The 20,547-nt window shown below is 39.4% G+C and overlaps 2 protein-coding genes across 2 annotated transcripts; one reads left to right on the top strand and one right to left on the bottom strand.

Moving 5' to 3' along the window:
- Positions 1-4,178: 4,178 nt before the first annotated feature.
- spata2 (spermatogenesis associated 2) lies at positions 4,179-12,002 on the bottom strand. The gene is made up of 3 exons (XM_084916733.1): positions 11,883-12,002; positions 10,086-10,909; positions 4,179-8,900 (listed from the first exon to the last, which is right to left on the bottom strand). Exons 2-3 carry the CDS (start codon positions 10,434-10,436, stop codon positions 7,545-7,547), a joined length of 1,707 nt encoding a protein of 568 aa, XP_084772859.1. The 5' UTR covers positions 10,437-10,909; positions 11,883-12,002; the 3' UTR covers positions 4,179-7,544.
- A 51-nt stretch (positions 12,003-12,053) lies between these two features.
- Positions 12,054-18,422, top strand: rnf114 (ring finger protein 114). Its single transcript, XM_084916734.1, has 7 exons — positions 12,054-12,136; positions 12,354-12,562; positions 13,193-13,343; positions 13,560-13,666; positions 14,952-15,066; positions 15,196-15,303; positions 15,409-18,422. Exons 2-7 carry the CDS (start codon positions 12,426-12,428, stop codon positions 15,472-15,474), a joined length of 684 nt encoding a protein of 227 aa, XP_084772860.1. The 5' UTR covers positions 12,054-12,136; positions 12,354-12,425; the 3' UTR covers positions 15,475-18,422.
- Positions 18,423-20,547: the final 2,125 nt, after the last annotated feature.

Genomic DNA, 20,547 nt, shown 5'->3' with positions numbered 1-20,547 from the left:
GTCTCTGTGGAAATCCATCAAAAAGATATGACGAGAGAAAAAAGTGGTTCATTTCCAGAGTTTGAAATCTGAAGAAATCTGAGCGAAGGACGAATTTCCTACCCTCAAACAAGTCTAACTCATTTCAGAACGGTAATAGGTGAGAAAATAATTCTTGAATTTTGAGCGTCAGGAGTGTCTGAAGATATACTGGGACAAGCCTTATGTCTTAACTTCACTTCGTTAAGGAGATATGACGATTCGAATATGCCTCTCATTACAGAAATCAAGCGGTGATTTTGAACAAGCTCTCCATTGACTTTCTATGGAGAGTTTTGCGACTTTGTGTTGGTCTGAGGAGATTTGCCAAAATTCTATAAATCCCACAACAATGATAGTGACATTTTCGGAAAGCCAGCAAAAATACCTACGTTTTGATGTATAATTTATGGAAGTTGAGTGAAAATTGAACAAGTAGCAAGAAGTTGTTCGGACATGAAGAGAAGACTGCAAAACCTTCAGTGGCACACTGGAAGCCAAGTGCATAGCAACCATAACAACGCATGTATTTTGTGAAAAATCACAATTTTGCAACTGAAAACTTTAAGAGGCTTAAAAGTAAAACGGTAAAAGATTTGAAAAAGCTGATTTATACCTGAATAGCCCAATAATTTGAGAACATTTTAAAGTTTGAATGGTTGTTCTACGTGAAAATATGAGGAAGTAGTTAAGTTTCAAAAACAAGCAAATTTTAGCAGAATTGCAGAAGTTTCCCATTTATTTCAATGGGACAAATTAAGCTTAATATTTTAAAAAGTATAATAGTGAAAAATACCAAAAGACATAGCACACATTAGCAGAAATAGCAGAATAGTTTAAAATTTGAACGGTGAAAATCGGCTGAAAATTGTGGAAGTAGTTAAGTGCCAAAAAGTGTACGGAAGTCCCAAGAGGAACTCAATAGTGTGGATGCCTTAAAGCATCCACACAATTACTACCATTGATCACATCACCACAGGGTAGCTGTGTGGGGAAATTGATTCTGCATTGTATAAAAGGTGACATGCTACAACCTTTGTGAGGCTGACAATGACAACCGCCCAATAGCTGTCTGATGGTTTTTAGGATATGGAGATGTGATGCAATAAGAAAAGCGTTAAAAAATTTTGAGGACTTCAGAGATGGAAAAGGAGAGTGGGGACAAAAGGAAAACTGATGGTTTTTGCTTACATCTCTACAAGTAATTTGGATTTCTATAATAACTGTTAACACAGATTTATTTATAAAGGGACTTGTTTAAAAAAGAAATCTCCTCACTTTTCACTGACACCTTTTTACGATGTGTATAATTTAAATAACAAAATAGTGAAGCCATCACATTCACTGTGACTGAAATGAGGCAGTAATAATTATTAATAATAATAATGATAAAAAATACAGTAATGGTGTAACACTGTAAAGGGAAACGCTAGAATATGCTTTTAAGATTTTTTTAAGAGTACACAGACTTCTGTGATGACTAACTGTTGGCTCCATTTACAAAGTCACTGGCTTTTAATGAAGCAAAAACCACTGCCCACACTTGTTTTAATGCACTTTATGTCCTCGCTCCTTAATTCAGAAATGCTTACAAGGTGTGAGCCACACAAACCTCACAAATCACCTAGCACTGGTCTGTTCATTGCAATATATGTCATTTAAAAGCACAGTAACCCTACCCTTGGGTTTCATGCTCCTAGCTTCTGATATTCCCTTTTCTGTTGGAGGTGTACTTGTAATCAAGCAACGGATCTTGTAAAGTCTTTTGCTTGTGATCTAAATTTACTTTACTATCTAAAGCCTAGGAAGTGAGTTTAAGTTTATTAAATGTGCAAGATACTTTATGGCAGAAAATGTATTACCAGGAGTAGATATTTAAAAAGAGCAAGTAAAGAAAAATAATGTATTACATATTATTCATTACTTTAAAAAAAGAATGCATTAAACAAATTAGTCACTGGAGAAAGTAACTAATTTCACTGCTTTTTATTTTTGTATTACTTTGTCACATAACTATAGATGCATAGTCCTAATTACTATTTAACAGTATAAATATTGGGCTACAGTCCCACACACAACATTAATCCTAATCCTAATGAGGACACACACTCAGAATCTTTCTCCTAGTCTTAAGTGTGAACACAAAGATGACAGCAGACAGTGTTTCTATCTGTCCACTGTGCAGATAAAAGAAGAATATTTGTAATACAAGTAACTACATAATTGTAACTGTTACCTTCCTCTGATACTTTTAGCAGAGCTATAATAAAATGTTATATGATCACAGTAACAAGCTGCTTTATGAGGGTGAATTTCACCAAAGAAAATTTGTAAAAATAAATAAATAAAAATAAAAAAATAAAATAAAAATGACAGACAGAAAGTGTTTTTTTTTATTGAGGTTTTTATTTTAGTTTAATTTAGCATTTGTAAATGTGAATATCAGCTGCTTTAACTGTGATATCACTGAGTCATGAGGAGAACTTATTAGCAGACCATGTCGCAGAAAACTTGGCAAGGGGCCCATTTAAAACAGCCAGTTAGTTTGTGAAATAATGTGTGAAATATATTACTAGTAATGATGCTTAATTTAGTATAAATAATGAAGGGTTCTGTTCGTGCAGAAGTGTTTGTGCAACTACAGTTTAAGGAATATTGACTTTACTAATTGTTATACTTGCATCATTCGTCCACCCATTCATTTTCTTCACTGCTCATCCAGTTCAGCGTCACTGAGGCACTGGAAACTGTGTCAGCTGATGTTGAGCGAGATGCGTGGCATACCTTGGATAAGTCACCAGTCCCTTACAGGGCTAACACAGAGTGACAGACAACCATTCACGCTCACAGTCTAACAGCCAATTTAGAATCAATAAAGAATCTTGTATATATGTCTCCTACATGTACTGTGGGAGAACCCGCAAAATTCACAGACAATGCAAACAGCACGCAGTCATAAAATAGTAATACAATGCCATCTAGTGGAGGACAGAGGACAGTTTTATTTTATCTGTTTCTTGTAAACTATGTACTTGATATAAATGATAAAAACCTATGTAAGTGCACTATGCCTTAAGGCAATAAAACATAGTTACTAATTGGAGGCCTGTGAGAATTCAAAAGGAAAAAAGTTTTGAGTTTGTGGGTTTTGCTTTTGAATTTGTTTCCTGGTAAGTGTGAAACCACTCAAATAATCATCAGGTATAACTAGCCTATTAAGAAACAACATGTTTGTGTGGTGGGCTCATGGGCAATCAGGGGAGAGGTCAGTGGAGTTATCGGAGGAAAAACTTCAAACTTCCATGGACCTTAAGTAGGGTCTTCCTTCAGTATTAGAGGGAGACATAATTGGCCCTAAAAGCCTGATTCAGCACAGAAGATTAATCATTTGGACCAGCCAACAGCGTCTGAGTCTGGCTGCAAGAAAAGAAGGAGAAAGAAATTTACAATGACACAAAAGGACTGCACAACAACATAAAACAACAACAATAGATGATTATGACTAAGGCTTTCCTTTACAAGTTGAAGGGAAAGACTAGGAACATCAAACCTGTAAACCTATGGATAAAAACGGATTTAAAAAAAAGAGCAGTACAAGGGTCTGATATGGATCTTACTTTAAAGGGCTCTTACCTACATCGACAGCTATAGGCCTTTTCCACTAGCACCCAGTTGACTTGGCTAGGTTTTTATGGTTTTCCATTGTGTGGTAGTACCTTGTACTTCTTCATTACCAACTCGGCTGATCGGAGTTAATCAAAAATGTGATCTCAACAGACTGCATACCACCAATTATCTGGAAAGTGGTGTCATGTTACGCTTTGGGAGTGAGAACGTGTTGCAATGAGCCATGAGAGCGACCAAACCTGAGTCAAGTCGAGTAGGTAAGAGTAAAAAAAGAGCCGTAATTACCTCTTTTTCCCCAGTACCGACACGTCAGATTAAAAAGGCTGAGATGTTGAGTCCTAAACTCTGGCCTTTTTCTTAACATTACACTGAACAAAATGACAATTTAGCAAATCCAATAGTTGCAAATTCGGATTGTCAAAAGTGCTTACAGTAGTTCAAAAACAATGAATTATGTGTACAGATTTGACAGTACAAACTCAATTTCAATCAACCAAAAACAAACAGTAATAAAAAAATTCAAGATAGGAAACTTTGTTTTCAGAACTTTATTCTTTAAATTAATTTATAAAATCTCATTTACCTTTTGCTTCATTTCATTTCTCTTTATATATTCACCAATTAACAATTTTTGGCTATTTTCCCATTCCACCCCATGTAAGCCCACATATTGATCACAAGGTCCATACCCCTTCAAATACATTGTGCGATGATCCTCAGTGCCAAGGTAGGTGGGGTGGGGTGTGGGTATGGGTATGGGCCTTGTACAGAGCATGCCAAGAGGAAGGTTAGGGAAATGGGTAGAGGCTGCCTAACTACACCAAGACTGCTAATATCAGTAAGATAACCACACAGAGGTAAAGGGGAGCATTCACTTCCACAATGACTTGAGTGTTTCAAGTGTGGGATAAACCAATCATGTTAAAATGGCTCAGTGTTCCATGACATTTGTTTTCCCAACATCAGTAATTCATAACAACTGATGAATGTAAGCCCCACATTAGATATTGATCTGTCAGTTTCTCATTAAAACAGTGCCCACAAACTTAGCAGCAGCCCTGCAGACTGTTTAGCCCTTTGTAGTGACCTACACAAGTTATCAGTCCACTGTTTCAAGTGACACATCCGATGGTGTGTGAGTAGGTATCTATGTTGATGGGGGGGGGGGGGGGGGGGGGTTCTCTCTAGGCTTCTTAAAAAGGCCAACATCTACAGACACAAAGCTAAACTTTAGCAAAATCACAGATTTATGTTACATTAACTGTACATCCAGGCAAGCCACATAATTTTGTTTTCTCCTCCGGTAAGATATTTGTTCTTCATTTGGCAATATGATCACTCAACATGGCTCAATACATCTGAAAGTTGTCTTTGTTGCTGGTATGATTTGAATTGAATAACTGAAATATAGCTATGATAAATATCTAGAAAGTCTTCTTTGATGGAAACAGAAAAATTGCACACCTCCCATAAGGGCACTCAAGACTTCTTTTTTTTTTTGATACCCAAATTAGCACAAGAACATCTTTCAAAGAACCGCTAAAACTACATCTAATTGGTATCAAAAGATCCCTTCTTTAATATGATAAAGACACAAAAGACAATTTTCAGTTTTGAAGGGAAGGAATGAAAAGAATGAAATCAGATGTCACTTTCTGAAACCAATGTGTTAAGGTAATATCTCTACGCAAACAAAATATATACCAAACCTGTTTCCAAGCAAAACATCTACAATGTTTACAGATGTACAATGTGTTCATTGCTGCATATTTATGTTAATATACATGGTAGGTATGTTCTGTATTCAACACATACTCCATACTCTTAGGTGTAATTTTAATTCACCATCAGAGAAGTGAACTTCATTTTCTAGCCTGTTAACCACATGTTAATTTTAAACCTACAGGCTGGTTAAAGACAAAACAGGGTGAGAACAACAACATCAAAAGCTTAAATACACTAGGATAAGACAGCTGAATGAGTTTAAGGCATTTAGAGGTTACTCCTGACAGAACATAAAGGCTACAACAGCCTAAGCAGTCTGTCAAAATAACCCAGACTCAGACTTTTTTGTTTAATGCAATGTGATTTAAAATTAGCCCTTGGTGACGATCAACTGTGATATAAAATATTACAATTGAGATTACAATGAAAATTAAAGTCTAATTACTAAAGGTAAACACTAAATGTATGGTCTTCAGTTTCAAATGTAAGCAGAATATATCTACCCCTTAAAATATGCAGTTTAATCATTACTTTAGTTTATTAGCATAACTACCTCCCATTCTGCCCCATACATCAAACAGATGCAGATTTAGTGTTTAAAAATGTGTTGTCAAAACTAACTAGCAAGAAATAAATCAAAAACTCCAGCCTGCAGCCACTGTGCTGTGCAGAAAGCTCTGTGAAATATAGTGCAAAAAGCAATGTGGTAAATAGTTCATCAGCAAAACTGCAATAAGTGTTTAACTGCTATGTACTCGTCATAATACTGGACCGCATTAAAGTTTGCATGTGTAACATTTTTGATGTCTTTGCTGGCCTCTACCACTTGACAGGCTCAGCTGATTGTAAAAGGGTGGTGCTTTCTAGTGTGCTTAAACATAAATTAGAAATGAAAGATGCAATAAACAAACAATCTTTAGATCTTAGGGCTAGTTTAAAACCACAATGTCATACTGGGTGTATAAGCTGAAGCCATTTGAGGTAGACAGAAACCATGTTAGAGTATGTACTTTCATACTGCCTAAAACCTATCCTATCAATAGTCTGACAAACTGTTCAATTGAATCATAATCCTTAGATTTCTCGCCCAGTGTGAGACTTCCTATGGTCCCACCCAAGACTAATAGGGAACCACTGATCTAGTGCAGGGGCACTACAACATCATGATCCATGAAGGCTTGAGAAGTGTAATGAAAAGGAGTGGGGGGCTTGGAACTGACACAACTACCAGAAAGAAATCAACGCCGCTTGTCTTCAATGTCTCAAGTCAACAGCAGCATTTAACCTCAGTCCTACAACCAGAAACAATTGAGGATTAATTTACAAGGCATAATCTTTTAAATAGAATCTATGGCATTCGACCATTGTCTCAGTGTGTCCCCTTGAGATATCCCCCACCCCATACCCACATATATAAGTTTATAGCCCAAAATTCCTAATGCCAGGCCTCATGCCCATTTAACAGTCTCACGTTGTTCTAGAGAATAGAGATTAAAAATATATACTATTGACTTATTGACTTCCAGTGTATGTTTTCTCTTTTTTCCTATATTTTTTTCAAGTTAAAAAGACCCCTTTATCACAATGCAAGCTCAGAGGTCTTTTCTACACTCACTCACGCATACACGTTCACTCATTCAGTCACACACACACACACATATATATATACTGTATATTTATATATATATTTATATATATTAGAAGATTTTTTTAGCTGAGAAATTAGGCAAAGTAGATTATGTTCATTTGGACGGAATTCATTCAAAATGAGAAGGAATTAAACTTTCTCCAGTTTCCCTTTTTGATGAGGACAAGATTTGAGGGATTTGGGAAGCGCTACAACATCACATGACTACTCAAGAGCAGGTAGCAAGGTAAAAGGAAGAAGAAATAGATAAAAGGCCTGAACTTGTACAAGGCAGAGAGATGGGCAGACGATATGGCTCTCTGTGGCATGTGCATCCAATGGCCCTACAACAGTAAGAGAAAATGTACAAAGTTTAAAAGAGGGTTAGGAAAAATAAAACTAAGACCAAAAAAATAAATAAAGCACTGGACTGAGATGAAGAACATGAATGATTTAAATGGAAAGAAAGCTAAAGCAATCGTGCAAGACTATGTTGCAAGTTAAAGGAGGGGAGTGGAAGGGAAAAAAAATATTCTGTCTGCCTGATTCATCGGTACACCAGGTGAGATATGGTGCCAGTTTTGAAGTTGAGCTGATGGTTGGGCACAAAGTTGTGCTGAGGATTCTTTCGCGTGCACATATCTTTTGCATACAAGCCCATGCACGAGTCACATGACACTTTCGAACAGTTCACACAGGTGTGTGATGCACCTGGCTTGTTGCAAAACCCGCATCGCGATCCCCCCATGCTTATTCGCTCACTGCTGCCTCCCTTTGGTGTTGTCAAGGCAACAGACTTGCTGGGAAACAGCTTAGTGGACATGAGGGGCTTCTCCACCATCTGAGGGTGAGGGTGGGGATGAGAATGTGAGTGGGTCAGTGTGAGGGGGTGTGGATGGAGATGGGAGTGAGTATGAGTATTAGAGTAGACAGAGAGCTTTTCCTTGACAGGAATGTATCCATCAAGTGGTCGTGGAGATTTTGGATGGTAGTCCTGGAGGCCACAGCAAGGGGAGGGGTCCACATCATGACAGGCAGAACAGAGGATCATGTCACACCTCTGGCAGGAGGCCATTGTGGTGCAGCCCAGCCCGCAACCCTGGCACTTCACACTACCATGACCTTTGTGCAGCCACCCATCCCTTCCATCTCGAGGCTCTCTGGATAGAGGTCGAGACGGGGTCTGCCTTCCTCCTGTGCCAGCCCCACCCCTCTCTGTGTACAAGTCAATCTCATCTAAAGAGGATGGATGGTAGGATGTGTAGGGATCCGCTGGGGGAGGTGACTGAATTGGGAAGAAATCTGCAACAGGGCTATAGGAAGGTGGAGCAACCACAGAGGAAAGAGATATTGAGGTGCTGGGCCTGATGATCTCATCCTTCATATCCTCCTCTGCATCCACAAATAGAGGCTCCTTCCTCAGACTCAGTGAAGCCTTCAAGACAGGCTTGCTAACCGCTGCATGCCAGTGACCAGCCCCATCTGTAACATCCACAGACTTAGATGGTCGGCTACCTCGCCTAAGGTGGTGGGCATGAGGCTTTTCTATATCCAATGGCCGCACGGACAGCCGAGCCATATCTGCCCCAAGGCTGTCGCGTCTGCGGAGCGCTTCAGCACAGCCAGCTGCATCATCTCTGCAACCTCTGCGGAGCTCCAGGGCCTCCAGTTCTGACGCTGAACCACGGGCCAGAGCCACTACCTCTCCCAGAAGACGACACTCTGCCTGGGCCAGGAAGAGTTCAAATGCCAACTGCCGCAGATGATTTGCACCTCCTGGATGCTCCTGCAAATGGAACTGCGAATCATGGTCACAGGTGTAGCCAATGGTGCGCATTAAAGTTCGGAGTTCAGCATCAGAAATGGCAGACTGCAGATGGTACACATATGGGCCAGTGAAGGTCTTAAAGAGAGAAATGAGAATCAGCATAAGTGTCAGTTGTTTAAAACAAGCTGACATGAAGCCAAAAATAAAGACAAAAACATATAGAAATGCACATCTTTATATGAAAAAACAGATGATTAGCACAAATTACAACAACCTCAATGTAAAGCTGCAATGGCCACCTCTCTAATAACAAATACTTATTTTAGATATAGTTCTAGATAGAATTAGCTGATAGATTCAAGGGGAAAACAAACAAAGTGCTTTAGAAAACCACCAGAAGTGGGGACACAACTATTTTTTTCCTTTTTGGGTGGCAGAAGGCTGTCTAACATGTACAGAAATTTCCCATAGACAATCAGTTAACTTGATATCTTGTGAGGGTGAACGCCATAAGATCATTCATAACGGTTTCGGCTCTGTGTGCAAGGACATTTCCCTCTCCCATTAGGTTAGAAATGTTTCACACCAAACAACTTCGTATTGAGTTGCAGTGCTTTCCCTCTAAGAAGACAAGTAGAGCTAAAGAATGCCAGCAACATAAATCCCCAAAGCAAAACAGAGGGGTCAAGAGTTACAGCTTTCCTTTTAATTTGTCACTTATTCACTGAGCAGAAGCAATCATAATAGCAGGTCCTCTTTGCATGTGTGTTCACTAAAATTACAAATCTATACAAATTTTAACAGTTTCAGAAAAATGTTCTTACTTTTAGATATTAATTTACTAAAAAACATGTCAAGCAGTTTATGAGACAGGGGAGAACCACTCATGTACTTTCAGATATGCTGGTGGGATCAAACTTTTGTTTGTATACACACTTTATGATGTTAGGATTAGACAACAAGTAATTAAGGTACAACAACACAAATCTCTTAAGATTATGCGGATATCTGATATCTGCATAAAGCCTGAGAATGTGTACACAAACATAAAAGTTTTGCTTCCATACTAAAGGTCAGGAAAGATATTCATATATATTGCCTGCAAAAGACAGTCTGAAAGATATGCAAATTCACAAAAGTATTTCGGTGTACACACACACTGCCCTGATTAATTGCCAAAGCTCAGTATCTCAAAGCTCAAGACTGGACAATAATGATTCATTCTGTTATAACAAATGTATTAATAGTGAAATTTTGGCTATTAGAGTAAACTAATCTAAGCAAAGTATATTAAATATCCCATCAATAAAATAAAGTCACCTTTATACATCTGAATTCCTTCTTCCAAGGGAAGAGCAGGAGGTTGGTGCAGATGGTTTCCAGGGTATGGAAGGCTCTCTCCAGGCCCTTCAGGTTAACTCCTCTCTGGGAGCGGAGGGAGTTCTCCACTACCTCATAGAAACGCACCATGCGAAATCGCTGTGCCGGATCTGGCTGATAGGCTCCTAGCAGAGCTGTGGCTGTGGAAAGTAAGGCCTCACTGTCCTTGTGTCTGCTTCTTTCCCCTTCTTGCGTACTTCCAGTCCCCCTGTTATCCCCTCCTTCCTCCAGGCGCTTCTCCAGTGCTGTCACATACCTCCGGAACAGGTCCTCTTTTAACTTGGCATCCATTATTAGCAGCAGACTATTAGTCAGCTGTTATACTTTTCTGAGAGAGCCTCACACCTTTTAGCATGCCCAACCACAAAATGCCACATTCAGACACCATTTTTGGTTACCATTTTTTAAACCGTATACACTAATTGTTAATGTTGCGGAGAGATGGCAGAGGAGTCAGTCTTTGCATCCACTCAGTAGCACATCCTCTAAGCAAGAGGTGCAGTTTTCTAGTGCTTTCAGTTGGTGTAGCAAGGCTGTAGCCCATAAGGATGCCTTGGTATGAGCATCTCTGGTTTTGGCTCAAAGCCTGACTTGTTTCCCGAAAAACAGGCTTCTGTCATGCAAGATAACGTCAGGGGGGAGGTTTTCCTTGGCACACAGACTTGCATCTATTCCATTGCTTGGTTTCAGCATTGGTAGAGTTCAAGGTCACTCATCAAGACGACAGATTCATGATCTTGGGGTTGTTGTCAGCCATGTCCAAGCTGAAATGACACAAGCAATAGCTGTTAAGATAAAAATATCATTTTCGGTTGTAGCCAAATGAAAATGCAATTTAACTGTGGTTAAGCATGTTTTGAAATATCTAGAGGTTCAGATAAGACGGAAGATACACTAATCCAGGACCATCTCTGTAGAGATGTGAAGATGGATTCGTTTGGGTGGGTGGGTAGGTGGGTTTTTTGTCTGTCACATAGTGAAAGGGCTTTTTTTTTTTTTTGTTTGTTTTACAATGTACATAACCAAGAAAAAGGCCAGTGGAATTATAGCTTAAATAAGCAAGAGAGGAACTCATTACTGATGTATACATCCCTCTCACACGTTTGCGCCAGTGAACGTTTCAGCTATTGGTACTACATGCGTGTAAACCAGAGTGGCGCTAACCCTAGCCCTAGCTTAGCTTCAACTCAAAACTCATAAACAAACACATCGTGAAAATAGTACGAGGCTTGAACAACAGGAGAGCAAACATTTTGCTCTCAGATTCTTGCAAGCTGGCTGGCTGGCTGGCTATACCTGTTACCTGAAAATCTCTGCGAACATCCGCTCAACGAGCTAGCAACCAATGAGCCTTAGCCAGACGCATGCTTTACAACTGCGTATCTACTACAACAAATTTAGTCCACCGTGACCAATGGCAATATAAAGTAATACTCCTAGAGCGTATACATTAATTCTCCATGACTCTCAAACCCGATGCTGCCACTGCTATGGCCCCCCTACTGAATATAAGCTAAACAGTGAACGCCCATTTCAGCGTAGCTGGTTAGCTAACAATTGCTTTCGGCTAGCAGGGCGTTCCATCGCTACACAGACATTATTCGCCAGTTTAAAATAAAATATCAAGACACAGCGAGTTTTTAAGGTGACCTTCTTTTGGGACCAAACGTTAATGCGCTCCCACTAGGAGATCAAGACGTTTTTTCAAACAGAAATACCACCATTCGCAAATCTTACCTTTAACAAGTGCTAGTCATGGCTAGCTACGCCTCCTCAGCTGTTGGAAATTCCCAGTATAACAACACGCATGCGCTCAATCCTGACAGTTCATCAGCATCAGGAGCCCACGTGCTAGGGAAGACGGGATACAGACCCCCAACTACATCATCCACAGTCTTCATTCATTTTTGTTTTTGTTTTGCTCGGGGAAAAAAATATAGGCTCGCGTGCGCGCAGAGACAGATTTCCGGGTTCATAATGATTTGCCGAAGGTATGCATTTAGTGGTGTGGATTTCCTGCTTTTTCGTTGTATTAGTGCCTGAATAATTTTGATTTATTTGTATAACTATATATTGTAATATTTTCAATGTCTCTGGGGGGTTTCAAAATCTAGTGGGAGGGGTGTGTCACAAATTTAGTATGTCGTACAATTATGTGTTACGATGTTTACTTTCGCCGGTGACCCCGCCCCCTCGCGCTTAAAAAAGAACAAGAACCCGATGACGTCGTCACGGGGACGGTTGGTGCTGGTGGTGGAACCGACTCAGTGAAGAAAAGAAATGGCGATGCTCGGAGGCTTTAGCGCAGCACCTCACAAGAAGAACGCCTCGGACGGGAGCAACGACGTGTCCGAATTCGTCTGTCCAGTTTGCCTCGAAATATTCGACAGTCCCGTGACAACACAGTGTGGACATACGTGAGTATTTTTGCCGTTTATTTTCGGTCGCCCTCCCCCTAACCCGCGTCTGCCACCAACGATGCAGTGAAAAGAGGCAAAAACAATGGAGGAAAGGGCTTCACTTTAAATTTGTCGTCACACCAGAGTTGCAAAATATCGGCCTCGCGAGTGTCTTCTCGTGCTACGACCCCGTTTTTCTGTTTTTCTCTCTCGAATATGTGACAAAAACAGTTCCAGCTTGCTAAATCAGTTTCAGTTTTGTTTACATCAAAAAGGAGGCCTCACTTGGGAGTTGTAGTTTGGATGTGTATTGCTCTAACTCTTGAAACCACTTTAAAGAACTACAAGTCCCTGGCTATTCTCGAGGTGGGGGACTTTCCATATGAGTTACAGGAAGGTCCAGTCACTAGCATAATAAAGGTTTGTTTTAGTGACAGTATTTGTTTTGTTTTTTCTCATGGCAGGCCATGTGTTAATGCAAACAGAGTTGTTGCATGTTTTTGTTTTGGTTTGTGTTTTTTTTTTTTTTTTTTTTTTTTTTCATATATATTTTTAAAAGCCTAAGGTAACCTGAGCTCAAATTAAAACTGACAATTTAGTTGATTTCTCTTGTGCAGCAATCACATTCTTTCATCCATCTCTTGACAGGTTTTGCCACAGTTGTTTGCAGGAATGTCTGCGTCCACAGAAGCCCGTTTGTGCTGTATGTCGAGGTGCTCCGGGCCACTGGACTAAAGCTGCTCAACTTGAGGCACTCATTCAATCTTCTGTGGCAGCCTGTAAGGGTTGTGGCACACAGGTAAGTTTCACTACAGACCAAAAGCTAAAATATCACTGAACTGACTCCCATTTATGAAGCAATCACAGAGGGTGAAGATCCAATAACTGCACATGCATAATCTTAATGTTTTGCTGTGTCTAAATTTCTGTTTTTATATTTAGATAATAGCAACAATTTTGTGATGATGGTCATATACTGGAAGTTACTGATATGTGTCACTCCTCCCCCAATTAGGTTGGGCTTTCTAAGATGAGAAGCCACACAGCTGCCTGTTCAAAATACCAGGAGTACATTGAGGAGGGAGTCAGGACAACTGCCCAGAGTCAGCCTGCCATCGTCAGGTGGGGAAAGAAGCAGAACAATTATTTGCTATTCCCTACATAATAAAGCAAAATGGTTTACACTGTAGAGTCAGACTTTGCGTGCAATTACTGCTGCTTGTTGGGTTGTATAAATTAAAGGTCACCTTTGGACCAACACTAATCCAAAGTGAAAAAGGAAAAGAGTGCAGCCCTGTCAGTAGTTTCAGTGAGAGGGCTTCATTGATGCAGCAGAAAGTACTGTACATAGGAAATAGAGTTCTGTTGGCCCAATCAAATATATTCAATGATATGATTTATGGTAGATTTCACTGTAACTTAAGTGCCAAATGTAAACAGTTGACCTGTTCATTGTGACAAATGATGGAATAATATCTTCTCGTGATATAAAATTCCCTATGTTTATAGTATTATAAACTCTTGGCAGTACATTGTTGTTTGATAAGACTCCAAAGTCGTGACTCTATTACTGCCTTGTTTCACTGGCATGCCTAACATGTCAGTCAAATAAGAAAAGCTCTCTTTTTGCGGTTTTACTATATGTAGTGTATACATTTTGCACTTAAAGTAAAAAAATAAAATAAATAGAAGTTTTAGCACAAACGGGATTTCAAATTGAACACAATCTTGATTGCAAGAAAAAATAGTATTATAAAGTATGATCAAGCATATGCTAAGTATTCTGTATTTTACCTGTCGTAATTTCTGATTGTAATTTTTCCAGAGTGTATAGAAAACGGTACAACATTCATCTTTAGAAAACATAAAACACTAGTCAAGTTGTATGAAGTGGATGTGGTTTTTATCATATATGGATGTTAAGTATTTATGACAACTGTGCTTCCTGGAGAAAGTTCCGAGAAGATGGTTTGAGAAGCCGTCGCTTGTAATGAGGTTATTATGACTAATCAGGAAGTAGCCTGTGGGGGGGTTTTTTTCCACCCAAACTTTAAAGCATTTAAAACTAATAATCCACACATTGTGGCATGTTGTTCCAACACTGTTTAAAGTAAGAAACCGATCCCAGTATTTATTTATTTTGTTATTTAACCCTCCAGACCTTTGTGCCATGAAACAGATTCCTATTATTAAAAAGAAAAAGGAATAACTGTCACTTTTAAGTCTTTCTCAAGCTCTTTCAGCTGGTGCAAAGTTGATGTGACAATAGATAAAGATTGGCCACTAACTGTGGTAAATGTCCACTTATTTCTTCATAAGCTGATGCCTGTTACATTTCAAGTGTAATATTCATGTAGTTGAGAACCAAACCTTGTGACATTTTATTATTTCTGTTTCATTGCCACAGTTCAGTGCCAAATCGCTACACCTTCACCTGCCCCTACTGCAACTGCCAGAACCTCGACCAGGACGGCCTGGTTGAACATTGCACAACCCAACATGCTCGAGATGCACGCCAAGTGGTAAAAAAACAAAACAAAACCTATTCTGTCATAATTCTGAGTCATACTGAGTTTCCACACACTTACTGGCTTCAGCTGGGTTAATAATGTGTTTCAAAGATCGTTTTATTACCTTCATGTTTTCTTTAGGTGTGCCCCATCTGTGCCTCGATGCCTTGGGGGGATCCTAACTACAGGAGTGCTGACTTTTTCCAGCACCTGAAGATCAGACACACTTTCTCCTATGATACATTTGTTGTAAGTAAAGCACTCTGTTTATTTGTTGTTGGGTTTTTTTTATGTTAATAAGAATTTAAGTGATTTTTTTTTTTTCTTCCCCTTCTCATGCTTATGACCTCCCAGGATTATTCCACAGATGAGCACACAATGATTCAGGAGGCTTTACAGCGCTCCCTTATGGACCACTGAAGTGTGAAAACAATCCACCGGTGGAGGGAATCCAGTGAAATGAAGGGATGATGGTCTTGAAAAGACAAAAACACACAGTGTCATCATTCATCTAGAATGGGGATGGTGGTACTGACTTATGGGTAATTATTTTTCATAGGGAACTGGTATCGTAACTATGAATATATAGGTTTATTATTCTGAAAATACATCACGCAATATGGTTAAAAAAAAAACAAAAACATATTGTACTGTTTGATTTAGGAGTAATACTGTGTTTCTGGTGTGATAATCACTTATCTTCCCCTCCCCCCAGCTGAGTCTGTAGACTGGATAGTTTGTTAGGTATCTGCTAAACTATGTTTAAGCTGTTTGTTTATCAATGACAAAGTGTCATCTAGCAACAAAACATCCAAACTTGTGATTTAAAAATTCTGCAGTCAATACTTGATGTTATGAGAGGGTCTAACCACTAGGTGGCTACCTATTGCCAGCAGACAACAAACTTCACTCCGTGAAGTCTTCAAGTAACAGAAAAATATATTATACTAATTCTACTCGCATGTTTATGCAAAAGGTTAAAAAGGGTAAAGGGACTTTTATTTCTTTTTTTTTTTTTTTTTCTTTTTTTTTTGACCACAGTTTTTCAGCAGATGGGGGAAAAAAAACTCTGTCTTTTCAGTGCTGTCTTTGATTGAAGCGCGTGTGTTTGTGTATTAGAGTGTGGCTGGGTGTGTTCATTCTGTTTTGACAGATCTACTGGTAAGAATAAACAATGAGGGTCAAACACGGCCAGAGATGGCCTTTTTGCTTTTTTGTGATGTTTCTCCCTTATGTCTTTGTGCCTGCTGGTAGATCTTGTTTTCAACCTTCCAGAACTCATAGGGCTAACACAGTAGTTCATTCAGTGAATCTACAGATGCAAGTATTAAAAAAAAAAAAACAAAAAAAAAAAAAAAAAAAACTGTGTTTGGGTTCATTTGGTCACTTTCATGTGAGAGTTTATTTGCATGTGTCTAAACCACAAGAGGGCAGTAGAGTTCTACATTTCTGTGACAACATGACAACAGCTGGTTCTTGCAGGACATAATTGAAGACAGATTTCATTCTATAAGTGTGCTTTACCCAGTGCTTTGTTCTCCACTTATTACTTTTGTTTTAATACAAAAAATCACTGGTATTTCAATATTTAGGTTTTTGGTGGGGTTATTTGTCATTGTTAAAACAAAATAACCACATTTTCGGTTTGTGCAGTTGATGAAGTGACATAACAAAAGACTTTAAATGTAACTTATTGATGTGTGTTTCTCATGCCCAGTGTCTTAGATGGTCTTTACTAAAAACACTCCAGTTTCTTGTGGCTATCACTTTCTCCTTTACTTCAACAGCTTTGAAACATAAAGATCCATGGTCATTTATATGTATGCTTCCAAAAAGACGGCATGTGCAGTTAGGAAAACAAACAAAAAATCAGTACAACTTTGCTTGATCTTCTTTTTACTGGATGTTTTTGGGGGGAGTTTTTGTTTTTTTTTTTTTTTTGGGAGGGGGGGGTCTTTCTTTGCAATTGTGTTATTTTTACATTAATGATTCTTTCAACTTAGTTGTAAGATTACCCACATAGAACAGTAGAACAGGCTCGTTTGTCTTCTGCCAACAGGTAAATAACAAAAATCTTAACACAGCAGATTAAGTAGCTCTAGAGCAGAACCTCAATGCCTTCTCACCTAGTCTTTGGTTCCACTTCGAACTAGATATTTTCTTTTTTCTTTCTGTCTTGTGCAATGTGTAATAATTTTGTATATGTTTTTTCTAATGTTTAATGAACTCTTCCTTCTTTTTTTTTTTTTTTTTCTTTCTCAATATATCTCTCATTCTCTTCTGTCAGCCCTACTGTCAGCAGGTGCTAAATCCTGATAAATTAAAGCTCTTTAATTATTTAAACCCTGGCCCCAGAAATCAGGTGCAGTGATTTATACCTGTGTGTATGAGACATGCGGGGGAAGAAACAACACTCGGTGCTGATGGATGACCACTGTGTGTGTATTTGTGTGTGAGCGGGAGGATTTAAACAGAAAGCACTGTTCACAGCGCTGCGAAAACCGGACGTGCCCAGTTGTCATAATCTGGCTATGAGCAAAAGCTGTGTGTTAGTGGAGGGGAAACAAACTGTGGATGAAGGAAGGCAAGCTTTCTGCAAACCTTTGTTTGTACATTTGAAGTCAAGCCAGGGTCGTGTTATAACGACAAAGATCTCGCAGCGTGGTTTTACATGTATGTGTAACTTCATGATGAAACTCGGGGCTCTTCAGTGTACATTGTCCTCGGAGAGAGAAAACCCTCTCATCTCTCCTCCCTTTTTTTTGTTTCTTTCATCTGTAATTACTGTAGCTAAATGATATTACGGCTTTACACCTAGCTCTACTGAGAATCTCATCCACCAAACTTCTTGATGTCACCCCCCGTTCTTATCCTTTCTTCTCGTTACGTTTCCCCCAATCAGGTTTTTGCTCCTGGCAGATAGAGGAGTGATGTTAGCTGTGAGAGAACTAACGAGATACTCGAGTGCTTCTGGGCAGGAAGGAAGTCGAGCTGAAAAACATGGCAGGGAGAAGTCTTTCTTGTCTGTTTGGTGGCGCAGCTTAAAAGGGAGAGGGGGGCCAAGGTGGGGAATAGGAAAAAGGGAAGAGAAGTGAACACATTGAATAAAAATTTCATAAAGTTCAGTGTGTGGTTTCTTTGATGCGAGCAGTGGATGGTGCGTACAGTCTGCAGGCTCTGTAGAGGCAGCAATTAATGCTACATGTGCCCAAAGGCAAACTGTGAGAGGTGTGGGGACGGTGGCTCGTTTTATGTGTGTCGTACCATCACTATACCCGAGACATCTCTTTGCTGTCTTTTGTTTTCATTCACTGTATTGTAAACCTTCTCTTTCACCTGAACACTGATTAAAAAGAATCGCTCCTGAACTTGTATGAAGTCCATATTGTTCATGCCTGGTAGCTGTCTAAATTGTTTTCCCCACACCAGTGACACTTGAACACTGCAAATTCAGCCAGCAATTTTGTGACATCAGTGAAATTGCACTCTTTTCAGACTTTCACTTCATCGTGAAACCAATCTGTAGAAAAAGGGGCGAAGCAAGACTTCATCTGTTTGCTTTTTAGCACGATTTAATGTTTTAACAGACTCAGAACGATGGGTTTCATCCAGTTTTAGGGTTTTTTCAAAACCCTAAAACTGTGTTTTGCCCAAAAAGTTTTGTTCAGAGAAAAAGAAGTGGTAGGTAAGGTTCATCACCTTGGTCTTTTGGTGGAAGATACAGCATATAGAGTGACTACATATGTAGCGGTCACCTTTAAAAAATAGTTTTCTAACATTACATGTAATGCATTACTGGATGACAACAGACAGGAACTCCTGAAATGCCTGGAAAGTTCTGTCTTGGTCTGTTTCCCTCTCAGTTTTGCTGAGGCAGGTATCTCTGATGAGGTGCGGGGCATGTGAGGAGAGCACTGGGAGTTTGTTCACCGAAATATTCCTCAAAGTCAGGAGAAACAGGAAGAGCGGGAATCCTGCCACCCGGGTGCTGCAGCTCAGCAGGTCGGTCCTCTCAAATGTTTGAACAAAGTGCCAGTGGGCTTCCCCGACATCAATACTGGTTCTACACCAACTCATCTTCCGCTTTTAAACTCTTAACAACCGACCCCCTACCCCAACCAGACACACACGCGCACACACACTTCTTGTCTTGCTAGCCTAAGAGCATCGAGTCTTAACTTTGATTTAATAACGCCTGCAACCAACTTGGCCCTGTATCAGCTTAAGTGAAACTTGCATATCTTGTCTGTGCACATGTTCTATTTTTGCACCCTGACTTTTGCCAATGTTATGACAGAGGTACTTAGAATTGTAAGAACAACATAGTTTATCTTTATTATTGTCTCTTAAAGACTGCTGTGTACTTCATTTTTCTTTTATGGGAAATGTAATTCAATATACCACAAGGAAAGAACAGTTTTTGCATGTATTTTGTTTATCCAAGCAAAAGTTTTGTAATTTTTTCTGAAGCTACTGTATGTCCTTCCCTAAATGTGGCTGCAAAAGCATCGTGAAAAAAAGCCCTTACATTAGTTTTAGGAGACCCTGTAAAAGCTTGGAAAGTTCTGAAAAATCACTGTCTCTGCAGAAATATTCTCCTGGAAGTGAAAATGAATATGAAGCATGTTGATATAACTATCAGGAGAATTGCTAATCATTGCTTCCTCATTTATTTATTTATTTATTTGAAATTCACACAGCCGCTGTACTAATATTTGAAAGTTAAGTCCTCTAAGGTGTTTAAAAAAAAAAAAGCGGCAGGGTGGGCGAAATCCCTGGTGTGTATGTGCGCATGTGTGCATTGATGTCACAGTGGAGTATCAGGCCAAGTGAGGCGATCTGATCTAAATCTTACCCCCCCTCACTTTACCATTTTAGACCAACTAAGATGTGTGGAAGAGAGTGAGGCCCAAGGCTATTATTCTCCCATTAATTTTTCCATTTGAAATCAAACCTCAGCGGGCATGCAAGAGGGAATCAGAGGAGGGGGGAGAGGACTACAGTGGGGATAACCTTATCAGGATTGGGGGAGTGTGTGAGGGGGACAAATGTTAGTTGTAGCAGTATTAATGTCCAATAGGGGAGGCAATTTCACTTTCAAAGCAATGCTTGTTATTAAAGTGTCTGCCCACTTCTTCTTCCATGGTCCAGAATGGCCCGTGGGAAAACTGCATGACATTAAAACATTGTTTTTTTTAGCTTAGAAACATAACTTTGATTATTTTGATTGGGTGTTTTTTTTGTTGTTGTTGTTGTTGTTGTTTTTTGTTTTAAATCTGATATTTTAATCTGTCCATCTAACTGTCACTGCTACAAAAAGAGACACATCTGTACAGTCCAGTAAATCCTCTCAATTCAATTAGGATCTCTCAGTTCTCTTCCATTTTCTTTTACATCATTAATTTCATACAGCACATTTTGTATCTTTACAATGCCTCATCACATGCCTACATACTGGGGAGACCTGGTAACCTCCAGTCCTCCATCCTACCT

This window comes from Perissodus microlepis, chromosome 20 (assembly GCF_051167445.1).
Source record: "Perissodus microlepis isolate ML-2025 ecotype Zambia chromosome 20, ASM5116744v1, whole genome shotgun sequence".
NCBI lineage: Eukaryota > Metazoa > Chordata > Actinopteri > Cichliformes > Cichlidae > Perissodus > Perissodus microlepis.
The sequence above is the reverse complement of the archived record's forward strand: the minus strand, read 5'-3'. Positions and strand labels throughout refer to the sequence as shown.

What these genes read in the sequence shown, in the direction of transcription:
- spata2 (XM_084916733.1), bottom strand. Translation starts at nt 10,436, where the DNA reads ATGGATGCCAAGTTAAAAGAGGACCTGTTCCGGAGGTATGTGACAGCA. An exon ending in AGGAATTCAGATGTATAAAG is followed by an intron (nt 8,901 to 10,085) that starts GTGACTTTATTT and finishes TCTCTCTTTAAG; the next exon opens with ACCTTCACTGGCCCATATGT.
- rnf114 (XM_084916734.1), top strand. Translation starts at nt 12,426, where the DNA reads ATGGCGATGCTCGGAGGCTTTAGCGCAGCACCTCACAAGAAGAACGCC. An exon ending in GTAAGGGTTGTGGCACACAG is followed by an intron (nt 13,344 to 13,559) that starts GTAAGTTTCACT and finishes TCCCCCAATTAG; the next exon opens with GTTGGGCTTTCTAAGATGAG. An exon ending in TCTCCTATGATACATTTGTT is followed by an intron (nt 15,304 to 15,408) that starts GTAAGTAAAGCA and finishes ATGACCTCCCAG; the next exon opens with GATTATTCCACAGATGAGCA.